The sequence below is a fragment of the Balaenoptera ricei genome, chromosome 20 (assembly GCF_028023285.1).
Source record: "Balaenoptera ricei isolate mBalRic1 chromosome 20, mBalRic1.hap2, whole genome shotgun sequence".
NCBI classification, from domain to species: domain Eukaryota; kingdom Metazoa; phylum Chordata; class Mammalia; order Artiodactyla; family Balaenopteridae; genus Balaenoptera; species Balaenoptera ricei.
Window position 1 is genome coordinate 62,504,301 of NC_082658.1, and position 19,813 is coordinate 62,524,113.

The 19,813-nt window shown below is 47.4% G+C and overlaps 1 protein-coding gene across 1 annotated transcript in view; it reads right to left on the reverse strand.

The window, feature by feature from the left end:
* LOC132354591 (multidrug and toxin extrusion protein 2-like) overlaps positions 1 to 19,813 on the reverse strand; it is a gene marked incomplete at its 5' end in the record, with an annotated part of 53,940 nt that overhangs the window by 33,307 nt on the left and 820 nt on the right. Inside the window, 5 exon segments of the mRNA XM_059906449.1 lie at positions 655 to 752; positions 3,556 to 3,600; positions 4,621 to 4,663; positions 5,417 to 5,565; positions 14,609 to 14,677. Of these exon segments, the coding sequence (XP_059762432.1) occupies positions 655 to 752; positions 3,556 to 3,600; positions 4,621 to 4,663; positions 5,417 to 5,565; positions 14,609 to 14,677 (404 nt within the window).

Genomic DNA, 19,813 nt, shown 5'->3' on the forward strand with positions numbered 1-19,813 from the left:
CACGAAACCAGTTTTCATTTATAAAGAAACACACTGCCCTAGGGAATTACCTGGCGGTCCAGTGGTTAGGACTCTGCACTTTCACTGCAGTGGCCCAGGTTCAGTCCCTGGTGGGGGAACTAAGATCCCGCAAGCTGTGCAGCACAGCCGAAAAAAAGAACGAACACACTGCCCTAAAGCACCTCAAAACTGCTGAGGCCCGGTCCACGAGTGCTGGTGAGATCACGATAGCCACACGGAGGAAGCAGGCTCTGGGGGCCTCAAGCGAGGGGGGGACCAGCACATGGCACCCACCCAGGGAGGTCTTACTCTGTGTGACCCCCGCCTGCTCGAGCTTCTTTGAGACGGAATCTGGCTCCATTCCTTACAATCCAGGGACAACGGGAAAATCCCTACAGGCCTCTCTGCCCACCTCCTGCCTTTGCTGGGGTCACCCCTCCCTGTCTGCCCAGGCTCGGGGTCACCCTCTTCCGGGCGGGTGTCAGCTCCCCGCTCTCCCCAGACTAAGCCCCACCGTTCCTCCCTCCCGGGTTCCAGGGCACCCGCCGCCCATCGACACAGCTTGGCATTCCCCCCTGGGCTGCCCCCTCCCCTTCATCCCAGCTGGCACACAGCAGGCACTCGGTACCCGGGGGTGGAGGGGTCACTGCTCACGCGACTCCAAAAGGCAGGGCGTACAGCAGGAGGGCATTCGTGCCCACGTTGGGGGCGTTCGCTGTGATGCCGGTAACCACTGGAGGCGTGATGATGCCCTAGGAGCCCCAAGCAAACAGGGAACGTGAGCACTTCAAGAGCCAGTCAGCTGGGTGGTGAGAGAGAGCAGGAGACATATACATCGGTCTCTGCCCCGGGTCCCAGCACGGAGCTCCTAAGACCCTTGCCGTCCCCGCAGTGCTGAGCGCACCAGCAGCATCTCCTATTCTAATATCTGGTCTTTGACCCCGCCTCTGACACAGAGCTCCTGACGCCTTATGAATTCCTTAGTTACAAGAGCTCCAGGAGTACCTTTGGTTCTAATGAGGCGACCCAGGATGGGCTCCTGATGGGGGCCGGTCACCACGATTTTCAGGCTCCCCACCCCCACTCTCCAGAGAGGGGGGACGGGCTGGAAATGGAGCTAATGAATGATCGTGCCCTTGTGAGGACGCCTCCATAAAGTCCAAACAGCGCAGGCTTCGGGGAGCTTCCAGGCGGGTGAACACGGGCACGAGCCCCTCCCCATACCCTGCCCCACGCACCGCTTCCACCCGGATGTACACCTGGATCCTTTATCATGCTGTTTTATAATAAACCGGTGAACAGTAAGAGACAGTGTTCCCGAGTTCTGTGAGGAGTTCTAGCAAATTAATCGAACCCAAGAGGAGGTCGTGGGAACCTCTGATTTATAGCCAACTGGTCAGCACAGGTGACTTGCAGTGAGCGTCTGGGGGTGGGGGGGTTAAGGGGAGCAGGCACGTGAGACTGAGCCTTAACCCGTGGGACCTGACGCCATCTCCAGGTACAGAGTGTCAGAGTGAAATTGCACAACACCCAGCTGGTGCCCTGGATTGCTTGGTGTGGGGGAAAAAACCCCACGTCTGATGTCACTTCTGAGCGTGGTAGTCGTGTGAGAGTGAAGGGCAAACGCAGGAGGAAGACTGAAGTTTTCCTGAACAGGTGATGAACATTCAGAGTTAAACAGGCGACAATTTTAAATGACAGCAAAGTAACCCAAGACCAACAACGGCAGGAGTCGGGACCACAGGGCGTCTCCCCCCCTGGTGCCGCCTGAGCCAGACCCACCCGGTGGGTAACTGCCTCTGCGTGACGACAGTATCACAGAGAGAAAAGAGGGGACAACCACGCCAAGAGCCAGCCGGGTCCTGGCGTGAGGTCTATAAGGAAAGACCACCTGCGAGGTGCCAGGACTGAGGCTGGGGGCACACGAGGTCACCTCATCCAGGGTACCCAGCGATGCCCGCGGCGGAGCAGGGGTGCAGCAAACGCTCATCCCTTTATTCCTACTTTACTCACTTTGTTTGTATCTGCTGCCCACGCGACACTGCTACTTTCTTTAAGTAAGACTTCTGCATTTTCCCCATGCATTTAAACGGCTGACCACTGTCAAAGTGCAATGGCTTCGTGGACAAACGGTGACACGCAGGCATTGGGGGCTGAGTTTGGTGGGCTGGGGCGCCTCTCCACTCTGCCCGCACCCACCCTGCCCTGTGCTGCACGAGGCCCCGGGGGGCCCTGCACACGGCTGCGGTGGTGGCCGTGGGACACTGGGTCCTCCTCACCTAAAACAGGCGCCAGAGTCAGTCTGAGGCCGGTGCAAAGCCAGAAACCAGGTGGCCTAGAGGATGTGATGGGGCCAGGCATCTCTCTAGGGCGGGGAACATCCATCCACAAGACTCTACCCAGTCAGAGCTCAGGGGTAGAACCTCAGAAAAAACTGTCCATTACTTTTATGGAAAATTCCCTAAGATATTTACCAGGGGGTCGGGGTGGGTGGGCGGCGGCCCGGTTGGCAGTGTGGCGCTCTGGCCGGTCCCGCGGGGCCAGAAAGCGGGCTGTGGACACGCAGGTGGTGACAGTGCTCAGCCTGGAGCTTGGACCGAAGCCCGCTCCCCTGGGGACCTCAGCGCAACAAGGCCTCTGCTGGAGCCTCAGTGCGTCTCTGTCTAAGCACAGTCAGGGTCGGGGCACAGAGCAAGGACGTGTCGGGGGGTTAAGGATGGGCGAGATGGACGCCCGACGGTGGGGCTGCAGGTGCGGCCCGGATGGACAGGGTGCAAGCCGGTGGGGGACAGGTCCCAGGTGGCCCCCACGACGAGGAGCCACACGTTTGGTTCGGTCTGGCTCCCGAGTCTCACTGAGCCTGGGGGAAGGGGCGGTGTGAGCTGGGATGGCCCAGAGCCTCGGACCTCCGGACCTCCAGCCCACTCCACCTTGCAGCCCGCCTTCCACCATAACCCTCAGGCCTAGCCCAGCACTGGGCTGTCATGTTGGAGAGACAAGCAGATCCTTAAGGCAGAATAGTTTGTAGAAAAAAATCTAGCTCTGAATCCCAACTCAGAACCTACCCTCTTCAGCCCTAACTCTCCTCTTCTGTAAAGCTGGGTAAAATAATTACTTTCTTGCAAGATTGCGAGAAATGACTCTCAGCACGCTGTTGGGTGTGTCTGCCTAAAACCAAAACTGGGGAAAGCTAGGGAAAAGCCCGCCCCAGAAATACAGACTTTTAAATACCGAAAACTTTAGATCAGACTTTGGAGCCAGACTGAGTTCAAATCCCAGCTCCTTGGCTTACAATCTGTATGACCTTGGGCAAGTCACATCATCTACATACCTTAGTTTTCTTATCTAAAAATGGAAAAGATAGAGCTTACTCACATTGTTATTAGAATTAAGTTAATATATTTATAAGGCATTTAGAACAGTATCAGGCACAGAGTAAACAGACAAATTATTGTTAATAAATAAACAGAACAGAAATACCATGTTGAGTTAGGGAAAAAAATGTTTACTACACATTGCCAGTATTATGGAGTAAAAATATTAAAAAATCTGTACCTGACTTTGTAAATATTTTGCCTGCAGCTGGAACAGGAATGTGGCCTGTAAGATAAAATACAAAAACAGCTCTCGTTGATTAAAAAAATAGTCTCATTCCCACAGTTTACGTCGGTTCTGGTTTTTAGTAAGATATTTAATCTTGTTATGTGACCTCAAATTCAGAGACTCAGACCCACACTAACCAAATGCTAGGATAATCAAATGCTAACTATTTGGATCTTCCCAGAGCGGACTCCGTGAGGACAAAAGCAAATTCTAACCAGCTCAAGAGAAGCCACTCACTGCCTTGACATCTGAATGGCTCCGAGGGTGACAGCTGCCGGTCCTTCCCCAAATCCAGGCAGAACCCAGGAAGCATCCTGATTAATTTGGAATCAAAAGTAACCCTAACCTAGAGACCATCACACAGAGTGAAGTCAGTCAGAAAGAGAAAAACAAATACCATATATTAACGCGTATATGTGGAATCTAGAAAAATGGTACAGATGATCTTATTTGCAAAACAGAAATAGAGACACAGATGTAGAGAACAAACATATGGACACCAAGAGGGGAAAGTGGAGGAGGGGGTGGGATGAATTGGGAAGTTGGGATTGTCATATATACACTGTTGATATAAAATAGTGTATGAAATAGACAACTAATGAGAACCTACTGTATAGCTCAGGGAACTCTACTCAGTGCTTTTTGGTGACCTAAACGGGAAGGAAATCCAAAAAAGAGGGAACATATGTATGCATATGGCTGATTCACTTTGCTGTACAGTAGAAACTAACACAACATTGTAAAGCAACTATACTCCAATAAAAATTAACTTAAAAAAAAGTAACCCTAGAATAAGGAAGGAAATGTCTTCCCCTTATCAGTGTTTAATTTAAGCTCTTGGACATCAAAGTGGCACAAGCTCTGAGGATCAGTGGGGTGGGGAGGACAGGTCCAAGAAATGCTCAGCTTTTGCATGAATAGCACTTTGATAAAATAAACAAACAAGAGGAGGGGAGGCCCGCGTTGTTCACTGAGCTGCTTTGCGTACCGACACGCAAGGATGTTGTTGACACTCACCAGAAAAGAAGGGATTAAAATCATCACATAGATCTGGGCTATCCTGAAACAGACAACAAAAGAGCCTCCAGTTAATATTAAAACAATTGCTGCTCATGCTGTCTTCAAGCTGAATCCACAGAGTATTTTCTAAAAATTACAACTAAAAATAATTTATATGGGAGAAAGTTAATAACACTTGTAAGTGACTGTTTCCTTGCAACGTAGGTCGACATCACATCAGGCCTGCTAAATGTCTGCTGACTCAGGGGAGCTGGACTTGACGTTGTTCAGGTCATCCTAGGCAGAGAAGCTGGAAGGAACACACCCAAGTGAACTGAAAGTTGGGCAAAATTCGGAAGCCTCTTGGAAGAGCCAGGACTGCAGCTGCACCTCACGAGGAAGCACGACCAACAGTCTCCAGAAAGGACAGCCCCCCTGCATGCGGCATCCCCGACATCCCTGGCGAGCCTGCTAGAACGGAGGGTTAACAATCCCGACTCTAAAAACAAGCGTCAGGCGACCGCGTTGCCCTCTCTGCTACCGCGTCAGGGAAAGACACTCTGTGCGTGTGCAAAACGCCAAACGGAGAAACTCCGCGAAGGGCAGGCGGGGCCCTGTCTCCCGGAGGGCAGGGTCCCCCTGCATCCGCATCGGGGGGTCCCCACCAGCCCAGGGTCCCGCAGGCCAGAGTCACAGCTTCCACCTTCCACAGGGTTCAAGTCCAGGTGACTGACCGAAAATGTCAGCACAGGCGAGATAACCAGCCAGCCACTGACCGCGACCCTGGGGTTGTGACGCTAGAGATAGGGCTGACCTGGAGACGTGGGGGTCTTGCTTCAGCAGCAGAAGGAGGCGCTCGGTGTTGAGGAGGAGGGCCCAGCGTGGGAAGCAGCACAGCATCGGGATGAGGATGGCTCTCTGAAGGACGAGCCCCACACGTTCTAGGTTCTTGGCTCCAAAGGACTCGGGAACACAAATACAGTGATGGAGAACGCAGCGCCTGGGCCGCCTGCCCCGCGAACAGACCCCCCACCGGAAGCGCCCTGCCCGCCGCCAGCAGCCCTGCCGGGTGCTTCCTGCCATCTGCTCCCACCCCAGCCGCTGAGCTGGCTGCCCGGGACGGCTGGTCCCCTGCTCCAGGGAACCGGGCAGGAAAGAGCTGAGCTTAGAAGGTGTGAGAAGAACTGGGTGCATGTTAGAGCCTTCCGGATTCATTCAGCAGATACTTCTAGAACACCTACTATGTGCCAGACAGCCGTGAGGCCTGGGAACTAACTCAGCAGGGAGCAAAGTCCCTGCTCTCATAGAAAAAAATCAATCCGGGAAGGGGAAGAGGATGGAGTGTTGGGGGCGGCAGTGAGCACGGCTCTTGACCTGGTGATGGGGGGGCCTCACCCTGGGGCTGATGGCAAGAGAATGAGCGGGAGCGGCCTGGGGGTGCTGCAGGGCTGGAACAGAGTTGGGGAGGGGAGGGGAGAGGGAAGGGAGGGGGAAGGGAAGGGAGGGGAGGGGAGGGAGGAGGGGGAGGGGAGGGGAGGGGTCACTGGGCAGCTCCAAGCAGGGGAACCCCACAAGCGGCAGAGGGGCAGGTGGGGGGCCGGGACACAGAGAGCAGGCAGGTGGACAGGCCACGCCCCAGTGCCCCGGCCCAGGCCTCCTCTCTCTGCAAGTAACGGAATGACTGTCCCTTTCTTCAACCAAAAGCGTCCGACCTCAACACACATTAAAAGAGACAATGAAAAAAAAAAAAAAAAAGAGACAATGGGACTAAATTAAACACTCAGTAACAGAAGAATGGAAATACTAGTGACATATTACAGAATATTATGCAAATATTAAAAGGGAAAGTATACACTGACTTCACTGAAACAGAACATTCTCCAAACATTGTTGAAGGGGAGGGAAAAAAACATATGTAAATTCTAGAATTGTGTGGGTGCATAAATGTACACAGATTGAAATATTTGTAGGATATTCACCAAAAAGTTAATAGAGGTAACTGGGGGATGGGCGGGGGTAAATTTTAGTGATTTTTTTCCACTTTTTAAAATACTTTTCTAGATAACCTAAAATTTCTATATGTGTTTGGCCTTTATAATCTTTTTAAAAAGCTATTTAAAATTTGGGATTAACCAAGATGGCAGAGTAGAAGGACGTGCTCTCACTCCCTCTTGCGAGAACACCAGAATCACAACTAACTGCTAGACAATCATCGACAGGAAGACACTGGAACTCACAAAAAAGATACCCCACATCCAAATACAAAGGAGAAGCCACAATGAGACGGTAGGAGGGGTGCAATCAGAGTAAAATCAAATCCCATAACTGCTGGGTGGGTGACTCACAGACTGGTGAACACTTATACCACAGAAGTCCACCCACTGGAGTGAAGGTTCTGAGCCCCACGTCACGCTTCCCAACCTGGGGGTCCGGCAACGGGAGGAGGAATTCCTAGAGAATCAGACTTTGAAGCCTAGTGGGAATTGATTGCAGGACTTCGACAGGACTGGGGGAAACAGAGACCCCACTCCTGGAGGGCGCACACAAAATAGTGTGTGCATCGGGACCCAGGGGAAGGAGCAGTGACCCCGGGGGAGACTGAACCAGACCTACCTGCTAGTGTTGGAAGGTCTCCTGCAGAGGCGGGGGGTGGCTCTGTTTCACTGTGGGGACAAGGACACTGGCAGCAGAAGTTCTGGGAAGTACTCCTTGGCATGAGCCCTCCCAGAGTCTGTCATTAGCCCCACCAAAGAGCCCAGGTAGGCTCCAGTGCTGGGTTGCCTCAGGCAAAACAACCAACAGGGAGGGAACCCAGCCCCACCCATCAACAGTCAAGTGGATTAAAGTTTTACTGAGCTCTGACCACCACAGCAACAGTCAGCTCTACCCATCACCAGAGCCTCCCATTGAGCCTCTTAGATAGCCTCAAACACCAGAGGACAGACAGCAGAAGCAAGAAAAACTACAATCCTGCAGCCTGTGGAACAAAAACCACATTCACAGAAAGACAGACAAGATGAAAAGGCAGAGGGCTATATACCAGATGAAGGAACAAGATAAAACCCCAGAAAAACAACTAAATGAAGTGGAGATAGGCAACCTTCCAGAAAAAGAATTCAGAATAATGATAGTGAAGATGATCCAGGACCTCGGAATAAGAATGGAGGCAAAGATCGAGAAGATGCAAGAAATGTTTAACAAAGACCTAGAAGAATTAAAGAACAAACAAACAGAGATGAACAATACAATAACTGAAATGAAAACTACACTAGAAGGAATCAATAGCAGAATAACTGAGGCAGAGGAACAGATAAGTGACCTGGAAGACAGAATGGTGGAATTCACTGCTGCGGAACAGACTAAAGAAAAAAGAATGAAAAGAAATGAAGACAGCCTAAGAGACCTCTGGGACAACATTAAACGCAACAACATTCGCATTATACGGGTCCCAGAAGGAGAAGACAGAGAGAAAGGACCAGAGAAAATATCTGAAGAGATTATAGTCGAAAACTTGCCTAACATGGGAAAGGAAATAGCCACCCAAGTCCAGGAAGCACAGCGAGTCCCATACAGGATAAACCCAAGGAGAAACACACTGAGACACATAGTAATCAAATTGGCAAAAATTAAAGACAAAGAAAAATTATTGAAAGCAGCAAGGGAAAAACGACAAATAACATACAAGGGAACTCCCATAAGGTTAACAGCTGATTTCTCAGCAGAAACTTTACAAGCCAGAAGGGAGTGGCATGATATACTTAAAGTGATGAAAGGGAAGAACCTACAACCAAGATTACTCTACCCGGCAAGGATCTCATTTAGATTTGAAGGAGAAATCAAAAGCTTTACAGACAAGCAAAAGCTAAGAGAATTCAGCTCCACCAAACCAGCTCTACAACAAATGCTAAAGGAACTTCTCTAAGTGGGAAACACAAGAGAAGAAAAGGACCTACAAAAACAAACCCAAAACAATTAAGAAAATGGTCATAGGAACATACATATCGATAATTACCTTAAACATGAATGGATTAAATGCTCCAACCAAAAGACACAGGCTCACTGAATGGATACAAAAACAAGACCCATATATATGCTGTCTACAAGAGACCCACTTCAGACCTAGGGACACAGATAGACTGAAAGTGAGGGGATGGGAAAAGATATTCCATACAAATGGAAATCAAAAGAAAGCTGGAGTAGCTATACTCATATCAGATAAAATAGACTTTAAAATAAAGAATGTTACAAGAGACAAGGAAGGACACTACATAATGATCAAGGGATCAATCCAAGAAGAAAGATACAACAATTATAAATATATATGCACCCAACATAGGAGCACCTCAATACATAAGGCAACTGCTAACAGCTATAAAAGAGGAAATCGACAGTAACACAATAATAGTGGGGGACTTTAACACCTCACTTACACCAATGGACAGATCATCCAGACAGAAAATTAATAAGGAAACACAAGCTTTAAATGACACCATAGACCAGATAGATTTAATTGATATTTATAGGACATTCCATCCAAAAACAGCAGATTACACTTTCTTCTCAAGTGCGCACGGAACATTCTCCAGGATAGATCACATCTTGGGTCACAAATCAAGCCTCAGTAAATTTAAGAAAATTGAAATCATATCAAGCATCTTTTCTGACCACAACGCTATGAGATTAGAAATCAATTACAGGGAAAAAAACATAAAAAACACAAACACAAGGAGGCTAAACAATACGTTACTAAATAACCAAGAGATCACTGAAGAAATCAAAGAGGAAATCAAAAAATACCTAGAGACAAATGACAATGAAAACATGACAATCCAAAACCTATGGGATGCAGCAAAAGCAGTTCTAAGAGGGAGGTTTATAGCTATACAAGCCTACCTCAAGAAACAAGAAAAATCTCAAGTAAACAATCTAACCTTACTCCTAAAGGAACTAGAGAAAGAAGAACAAACAAAACCCAAAGTTAGCAGAAGGAAAGAAATCACAAAGATCAGAGCAGAAATAAATGAAATAGAAACAAAGAAAACAATAGCAAAGATCAATAAAACTAAAAGCTGGTTCTTTGAGAAGATAAACAAAATTGATAAGCCATTAGCCAGACGCATCAAGAAAAAGAGGGAGAGGACTCAAATCAATAAAATTAGAAATGAAAATGGAGAAGTTACAACAGACACCACAGAAATACAAAGCATCCTAAGAGATTACTACAAGCAACTCTATGCCAATAAAATGGACAACCTGGAAGAAATGGACAAATTCTTAGAAAGGTATAACCTTCCAAGACTGAACCAGGAAGAAACAGAAAATATGAACAGACCAATCGCAAGTAATGAAATTGAAACTGTGATTAAAAATCTTCCAACAAACAAAAGTCCAGGACCAGATGGCTTCACAGGTGAATTCTATCAAACATTTAGAGAAGAGCTAACACCCATCCTTCTCAAACTCTTCCAAAAAAATGCAGAGGAAGGAACACTCCCAAACTCATTCTATGAGGCCACCATCACCCTGATATGAAAACCAGACAAAGATACTATAAAAAAATAAAATTACAGACCAATAATACTGATGAATATAGATGCAAAAATCCTCAACAAAATACTAGCAAACAGAATCCAACAACATATTAAAAGGATCATACTCCACGATCAAGTGGGATTTACCCCAGGGATGCAAGGATTGTTCAATATATGCAAATCAATCAATGTGATATATCATATTAACAAATTGAAGAATAAAAACCATATGATCATCTCAATAGATGCAGAAAAAGCTTTTGACAAAATTCAACACCCATTTATGATACAAACTCTCCAGAAAGTAGGCATAGAGGGAACCTACCTCAACATAATAAAGGTCATATACGACAAACCCACAGCAAACATCATTCTCAATGGTGAAAAACTGAAAGCATTTCCTCTAAGATCAGGAACGAGACAAGGATGTCCACTCTCACCACTATTATTCAACATAGTTCTGGAAGTCCTAGCCACGGCAATCAGAGAAGAAAAAGAAATAAAAGGAATACAATTTGGAAAAGAAGAAGTAAAACTGTCACTGTTTGCAGGTGACATGATACTATACATAGAGAATCCTAAAAATGCCACCAGAAAACTACTAGAGCTAATCAATGAATTTGGTAAAGTTGCAGGATACAAAATTAATGCACAGAAATCTCTTGCATTCCTATATACTAATGATGAAAAATCTGAAAGAGAAATTATGGAAACACTCTCATTTACCATTGCAACAAAAAGAATAAAATACCTAGGAATAAACCTACCTAGGGAAACAAAAGACCTGTATGCAGAAAACTTTAAGACACTGATGAAAGAAATTAAAGATGATACCAACAGATGGAGAGATATACCATATTCTTGGATTGGAAGAATCAATATTGTGAAAATGACTATACTACCCAAAGCAATCTGCAGATTCAATGCAATCCCTATCAAATTACCAGTGGCATTTTCTACAGAACTAGAACAAAAAAATCTTAAAATTTGTATGGAGACACAAAAGACCCCGAATAGCCAAAGCAGTCTTGAGGGAAAAAAACAGAGCTGGAGGAATCAGACTCTCTGACTTCAGACTATACTACAAAGCTACAGTAATCAAGACAGTTTGGTACTGGCACAAAAACAGAAATATAGATCAATGGAACAGGATAGAAAGCCCAGAGATAAACCCACGCACCTATGGTCAACTAATCTATGACAAAGGAGGCAAAGATATACAATGGAGAAAAGACAGTCTCTTCAGTAAGTGGTGCTGGGAAAACTGGACAGCTACATGTAAAAGAATGAAATTAGAACACTCCCTAACACCATACACAAAAATAAACTCAAAATGGATTCGAGACCTAAATGTAAGCCCGGACACTATAAAACTCTTAGAGGAAAACATAGGAAGAACACTCTTTGACCTGAATCACAGCAAGATCTTTTTTGATCCACCTCCTAGAGTACTGGAAATAAAAACAAAAATAAACAAATGGGACCTAATGAAACTTCAAAGCTTTTGCACAGCAAAGGAAACCATAAACAAGACGAAAGGACAACCCTCAGAATGGGAGAAAATATTTGCAAACAAATCAATGGACAAAGGATTAATCTCCAAAATATATAAATAGCTCATTCAGCTCAATATTAAAGAAACAAACAACCCAATCCAAAAATGGGCAGAAGACCTAAATAGACATTTCTCCAAAGAAGACATACAGATGGCCAAGAAGCACATGAAAAGATGCTCAACATCACTAATTATTAGAGAAATGCAAATCAAAACTACAATGAGGTATCACCTCACACCAGTTAGAATGGGCATCATCAGAAAATCTACAAACAACAAATGCTGGAGAGGGTGTGGAGAAAAGGGAACCCTCTTGCACTGTTGGTGGGAATGAAATTGATACAGCCACTATGGAGAACAATATGGAGGTTTCTTAAAAAACTAAAAATAGATTTACCATATGATCCAGCAATCCCACTACTGGGCGTATATCCAGAGAAAACCATAATTCAAAAAGACACATGCACCCCAATGTTCACTGCAGCACTATTTACAATAGCCAGGTCATGGAAGCAACCTAAATGCCCATCGACAGACGAATGGATAAAGAAGTTGTGGTACATATGTACAATGGAATATTACTCAGCCATAAAAAGGAACGAAATTGAGTCATTTGTTGAGACGTGGATGCATCTAGAGACTGTCATACCGAGTGAAGTAAGTCAGAAAGAGAAAAACAAATATCGTATATTAACGCATGTATGTGGAACCTAGAAAAATGGTACAGATGAGCTGGTTTGCAGGGCAGAAGTTGAGACACAGACATAGAGAACAGACATATGGACACCAAGGGGGGAAAACTGTGGTGGGGTGGAGATGGTGGTGTGCTGAATTGGGCGATTGGGATTGACATGTATACACTGATGTATATAAAACTGATGACTAATAAGAACCTGCAGTATAAATAAACAAACAAACAAAACAACTAATACTGAACTTTCATTGGGTTATTTGTATGGAAATATGTTAATATAAATGTTTCAGACATTACATGAAATTTCTAAAAATCTTACATGTTCTGGTATAATGTTATAAGTCATAATTCTAGTTTTTACTTTAAAATGTATACCTCAGAAATAAAATAAATAAATAAATAAAATAAAATTTGGGAAACAATGTGCCACTATGGAAGTACATTTAATAATACAGAAAGATGTCCATTATATATTGATAAGTGGGGAAATAAATTAAGATACAGCCTTTTTGTTAAAAAATATATATATATGAATTAAAATGACTGAAATGTTGAAATGGTGCAAAAAAAAAAAAAACGGGACCCAAAAAACTCTTTTGAAATAAAATTTCATATCCTATATCACGCCAATCCAGAGTTAGCTTTGGCCTAAATTACATTAAGTCCTTCAGAGCCATGTTCAGCTTAGCCTGGAAAAACGATCTCAGGAAACCCTCACACATTACCTGATGGGAGCCGAGGGCAACAGCTCAGGAGATACTACATTCGCTCAGCACTGCTCCTTCCTTGGCATGTAACCCTGTCCTCACTCTCCCAGGCTTTGGGTTTAAAGGTAGGACTCATCGATCATATACCACCCCGCCCCAGCCATTCATTCATCCATCTGACCATCCACCCACCCACTCATTCATCCACTGATGCATCATATACCCACCCACCCATTCATCCATCCATCCATTATCCATCCACCCTCCTATCCACAATCCATCCATCCATCCATCAATCATACACCCAACCCATTCATTCATCTACACACTCATTCATCATACAGCCACTCATCCATCCATCCATCCATCCACCCATCTCTGCCTCCTTCTCTCTCTCCTTCTCACCCATTCAACAAATTTCCAAGGTACCTGCTATATAGCAAGCACAACGCTGAACCACAGGGCTTCAGAGACTGAAAGGGACACAGCCTTTCTCCCTAAGGAGCTCAGAGTCTAGAAGGAAAACCACTATGGTTATAGATCAGGTGAGTGAGGTAAGAGACAGAGCCAGAAGTAAAAGGCCTTGACTGGCATCTGTCTCTGCGCTGGTGATGCCTGCACACCAGCCCAGAGCTCCCAATCCCAAGACAGGCAGTAAGGATGGAGAGAAACGAGCAGAGTCAAGAAACACTATGAGTCAAAGTCAACAGCAATCAACAGTTCTGCTAACGTGTGGAGATGGGGGAGGAAGCGGACGGCTTCTGGCTTGAGTAGCGGGTGGTGTATTCCTGAGAGAGGGAACTCTGCAGGGGAACACTGGTGAGCTTAATCCTGGATGAGCTGGGTCTGAGGACAGAATGGAGGCTGGCCCCCCGGGAAGAGATGTGGGCAGGAGATGGCGACATGAGTCTTCACCACCGCTGGCGGCGGGGGAGACAGCAGCCGGGGTGGGGGGGGATGTACCACAGTGGGAGGCAGGTGAGGGCAGGGGGCTCCAAGGGGCAGGAAGAAGAAGAACAGACACCACAGACTGAGGAGGAGCCACCAGAGAGGTGGCTGGACCACTGGCAGGATCTGTAACCGTGGCAACCAGGGAGTGGTGGAGAGCGGTGGTGGCTGAGCGGGTTGAGGATGGGGGGGTGGGGGGGTGGGGGAGGATGCGCAGGAACGGAATCAGTGATGGGTGCCAAGTCCAGGGTGGTGTCCAGACAGGGACCACAAGGGACACCTTCAAGCAGCTTGGTTTGAAGGAGAGGAGAGACAGAGGGGCAGTGGATGAAGGAGGACGGTTTTAGGGTGGGAGGGATCAGCCAGGAGGGAAAAAGGAAAACAGCCCTGAGCAGATGTATGCAGAGGACAGGATTAGTGAAGCCAGCTCCACTTCATTCATAGCCATCAGCAGCGGGGTATCTGACAAACAAAAGGCCGCAAAACCACAGCCTGTCCTCCATCCCCTAGACTGGTTCTAAAACGAAAGATAATTGACAAAGAAAGGTCTGTGGGGCAGGGTGGTCCTCACCTGAGACATGAGAGTGTCACAAGCGGAGGCCAAGCCGGTTCCAACGGAAATCCCGGCGACATTCACAACCTGCAAGGAACAGCAGACCAGGTGTGGCAAGCATCCGGGGACCAGGCGGGAGCAGCTGGTGATCTGTGTCTCAGATCACATGGTGTCCACATCTGTCCTTGTCGACTGTCACACAGGACGTACAGTCTAACTAAAGGATCACAGTCACCTGCGTCAACCAGGGGCGCCAACAACCTAGTTTTTCCTAAACCCACGGCGCATTACAACTTCTGTATTTAATAAAAGCAATGTTGTGGTTAACACCTGACGGTGATACCCCTGACCTACAGCGTGCATTTAATGAAGATAACGGCGAACCTGGACTGAGCACGCGCTACGTGCAGGGCCGTCCCAAGCCCTTCACACACACAATGCTACGACCACGACTCCCGTTTAATGGGTCCTCTGAGTCACAGCAAGTTTACATCGCTCAGACGGTGACCTGAAGCTGGCCAGCCCGGCCCCAGGCTCTGGTCCTCCAGGGAGGAACGGCACTACTTTCGTGTCAGCCTCTCGCCCAGACCCCACCCAGTGCCCCCGACAACCAAGGGCACAAGCAGTAACCTGCAGGTAAGGGTCAGAGCCCAGCAGAGTTGGCTGGGGGGAGCTGAAGACCCTCGTTTCCATCCTGGGCTCACATTTAGCAGTGACGGCAGCCCCAGGATGACCTTGGCTGAGCAAGACCACCGACTCCAGCCCCCAGGAGGCGGTGACAGGCCACCCTCAGAGCAGGAGGGGGCGTCCACCCCAAGACACCCTCTGCTCTGCGTCCACCCAGGACGGCGTCAGGGCAAAAGCCCCAGAACACCTCGGCGTTCCAGGAAGAGAGAAGGATGAAGCATGCCAATTTCTCAAGAGTTTTGTATTGAAAAACAATGTCACACGTGAGCCTTTTTTGGGTAAATGGACGCACTCTGGTGTCATTCTTTCTCTACAACTTCAAGTCCATCTGGGTCAAGTTACTATTCAGAGACGGCTTTGGTTAAAGTCAACGAGCTTTTACCAACCCAGCCCTGATGTCACACTTTCCCCTCGCAGCAGCCAGTGTGATAAAAGATGCACAGGAACTGCTACTGTATCTCTCAGAGCACGTCATCCGGGACATGGGCTTTCACATCAGGGTGTCCACTTTATGAAACTCTACAAGAGAAACTCCCTATGATTCAGCATCAAGAAAAGCTGCTCTTCCCTGAGAGATGGCTCAGGAACACTTGGGGGAACCACATGGGTGGGGAGTTCAGAGCAGATCTGCAGCCCCTCAGATGCCAGTCACCACCACCCCACCTTGTGTCTTCTTCCATCCACGTGTCTTGGACCCGACTCTATCTGCCTTGAAAGTATTTTTATAAACCAACTCAAATGCTTTGTGGAACAAGGTGGGTATATGGAAATGTTCTTTTCTTTTAAAACCAAACACTTTTGTAAACCCTCTCATACTATATCCAGAGTTTTTTCACAAGGTAAAAAAATTTCTAACTGGGCCTGGCTTTCATAAATAGAGTTTTCTTGAAATGAGTCTACTGTCTCCCTAGCAATTTGTTACAATTTAACAGCTGATTAAAAGGAAAAGTCTGGCCATCCACTGCCCCCCGGAAGACAGGCACAGACCCCCTTATCTAAGACCTTATCCACACAAATGCCTGACTGGAACATACCCACCTTCCCACATGCCCTTTTCAAGCCTGTCTGTATAATTTTAGGTTTGTATTTACTGTATTTTTTTTTCTTGTTAGTCACACACCAAATCTTTGTTTGTTTTTATTGAAATATAGTTGATTTACAATGTTGTGTTGGTTTCAGGTGTACAGCAAAGTGATTCCGTTTTATATATGTGTATATGTATCCTTTTTTAGATTCTGTTCCATTATGGTTTATCACAGGATATTGAGTATAGTCTCCTGTGCTGTACAGTAGGTCCTTGCTGGGTGTATTCCTATTTTATTTTTACTTCAAAAACTAGAAACTCTTTCGTTACCCTCTTATCATTGAGTGCTTCAGGGGAAAAACAGAAAGAGGAAAAGAATCACCAAAAAACACATATAAAATCTTAATTCCCCTCCCAAGATAGGTTTCAAAATAGTTTTGGTGAAATAAATGAAAAAACAGGCACCGTGGGATTCTACATGCATACACAATCATCATGCTTTAAACCGTCACCACGTTACAGATGGGAAAACATAAAGGCATAGAGCTGAGAAGAAAAACATAACATTCAGGGGACACCTGGGTGAGAGCCGGCTTGCTCGGGTCTCCGAAGTCACGCATTTCTGAGATGTCTGCTGGGGCCGCATTTCTGCTGGTACCAGGCTCAGCAAAAGTTAACAGGAGCTGGCCGATCACAAGAAAGCAGGCGGAGACAGAGCAGCACAGCGCGGAGGAGGGGGCTCTGGGCTGCCCGGGAGTCCTCAGGGACAGTTTTGTGCAGGTGACCCTGCCCTGTCTAGGCAGACACACCTGGACCTCACACGCAGGTAACAGAAAGCAGTGGGCACCACAAGCAGGGGGCTGAGATGCCCGGAGGTCAGAAGCCGGGAGGGGCGCGACTCTGGCTGCAGAATGGGGGAGGGCAGGATGCAGTCAGGGCGGGAGGAGGGGAGGCCGCGCGGCTGGCAGGAGGGATGAAGGCCGAGCTGGGAGAGTGTAGCAGGAAACAGAAAAAAAGTGATTTTAAGAAATGTGGGAAATTCAGGCAGCAGGGCTTGCTGACTGATGCAGACGGGGGGCCGTGTACGGTGCTCCCAGGGCAGGATGGTCACCAACAAACAGAGGAGGAGGGGGAAGAGGAGAAGCAGCACAATTACCGGAAGGGGAACCAGGGAGGACTGACAGGTGCGAAGAGTTCCCAGGAGGGAGGTGGGGGAAGGCGGCCAGGTGAGGGCGAGTCTCTGGAGATTGGGGGCGGGGCGGGGGGGGGGGGGTCACTGGCAACTTTCGGAAGAGTAGGTTAAATGGAACAGTGGGGAAATAGAGGCCAGTTTGCAATGGGGAGAAAAGGAAAATGAAGACGCAGTGTAGACTTTCTGGCAAAGAGCGTAAGTGGATAGAGGCCAGAGAAGGGGCTGCACAAGGAGAGACTTGGATACTTTATCGTAATTCAGTAGCACTAGTGAAAGGGAAGGGGCTGGAGGAGAAAGGATAGTTCTGAGCCCAGGTAGAAGGCTGGTCTCAAAGAAAAGAGTGATGAGAGACTTCCCTGGTGGCACAGTGGTTAAGAATCCGCCTGCCAATGCAGGGGACACGGGTTCGAGCCCTGGTCCAGGAAGATCCCACATGCGATGGAGCAACTAAGCCCATGAGCCGCAACTACTGAGCCCGTGTGCCACAACTACTGAACCCGTGCACCTAGAGCCCATGCTCCGCAACAAGCCACCGCAATGAGAAGCCCGCGCACTGCAACGAAGAGTAGCCCCCGCTCGCTGCAACTAGAGAAGGCCTGCGCGCAGCAACGAAGACCCAATCAATGCAGCCAAAAATAAATAAATTTATTTATTTATTTATTTATTTTTAAATTTTATTTATTTATTTATGGCTGTGCTGGGTCTTCATTTCTGTGCGAGGGTTTTCTCTAGTTGCGGCAAGTGGGGACCACTCTTCATCGCGGTGCGCGGGCCTCTCACTATCGCAGCCTCTCTTGTTGCGGAGCACAGGCTCCAGACGCGCAAGCTCAGTAATTGTGGCTCACGGGCCTAGTTGCTCCGTGGCATGTGGGATCCTCCCAGACCAGGGCTCGAACCCGTGTTCCCTGCATTGGCAGGCAGATTCTCAACCACTGCGCCACCAGGGAAGCCCTAAATTTATTTATTTAAAAAAAAAAAGAGAGAAAAAAAAAAAAGAGAGAGAAAAGTGATGGGGATCCAGGTGGCAGGGCTGAAGGAAGCGGGGGCGGTGGGGGGGGCGGTCAGGCACTGACTGGCCCTGGATTGTGGGAGGGGACCAAGCGGGGGCTGCAGAGTGAGCGAGGACGGAGGGATCCCAGCATGGAAAACCCCCTTGAGGGCAGAGGCCAGACAGCACAGGTGTGAGGCCTTGACAGGGCTCCAGGGATAAAGGGTGGTGAGCGGAAGTGTAAAGTTCAAAGCTTCTGCTGTGGGTGCACGCGGAGGGGTGGAAATGTGCAGGGCGTGGGGCCCGATGTGCATTCGGGGGTCCTGGAAGCCAGCGAGATGGAGGGAGGTGGACCTACACACCCAAGGAGACAAGCACTCAGGTCCTGAGGTTGTCAGTGAACACAGAAGAGGCCACGTACAGATCAACAAGGAAAAGTCCAGGATGGTGTACCAGATAGGTTGTCCAAAACTGGGCGCTGGGAAAGGAGAGTCTGCATGCACAAGAATGAAACTGGACCCCTATCTCACACCATACACAAAATCAACTCAAAACAGGTGAAAGACTTGAATATAAGACCTGAAACCATGAAACTCCTGAAAGAAAACTTAGGTGGTAAGCTCCTTTAACAAGTCTTGGGCATGATTTTTTGGATCTGACACCAAAATTAAAGGCAAGAAAAGCAAAAATAAATGGGACTACATGAAACTAAAAAGCTTCTGCACAGCAAAGGAAACCGTCAACAAAATGAAAAGGCAACCTACCAAACGGGTTCACCCAATAATAGACCTGTAAATAAAATGTCTGATTCCACATACCAAAGTAGTCTCAACCATAAGGAAAACTTCTGTGGCCCTGCCATGATCTTAGGGCTCTACCCACCTGGGTGGGAACAGGAGGGGCATTTTCTGAGACTGGGAAAGACCATCTGCCATTACCAGCAGAAGCTTTTCACCTTCTTTGAAAGCATGGATGAAACGCAGGAGAGAGGCAGCTTTCCACTACATCACCAACAAAAATGCAGAGACTTCAAAGGGGGTGTAATTTCAATCCATGGTGGAAGGGAGACACTTTATTACAAGGCTGAAATAGCACCACCTTAATGAACTGGGTAATTCAAACTAACAGCAGTCAACCTAGTTCTAGATAAGCTATCTGGTTTAACTTCATAATAGAAAAAAAAAAAAAAAAAGCAGTTCTTTTAGTTCTACCAGCAGAATTTGCCTCATTGCTACGAATTCTTTGCAGTACCTGGTCCCCAGACCAATTAGAGGTCGGTCACCATAGGATGGTTTGAGTACACAGAACACCTTTTCTAAGTAGTTGACACAA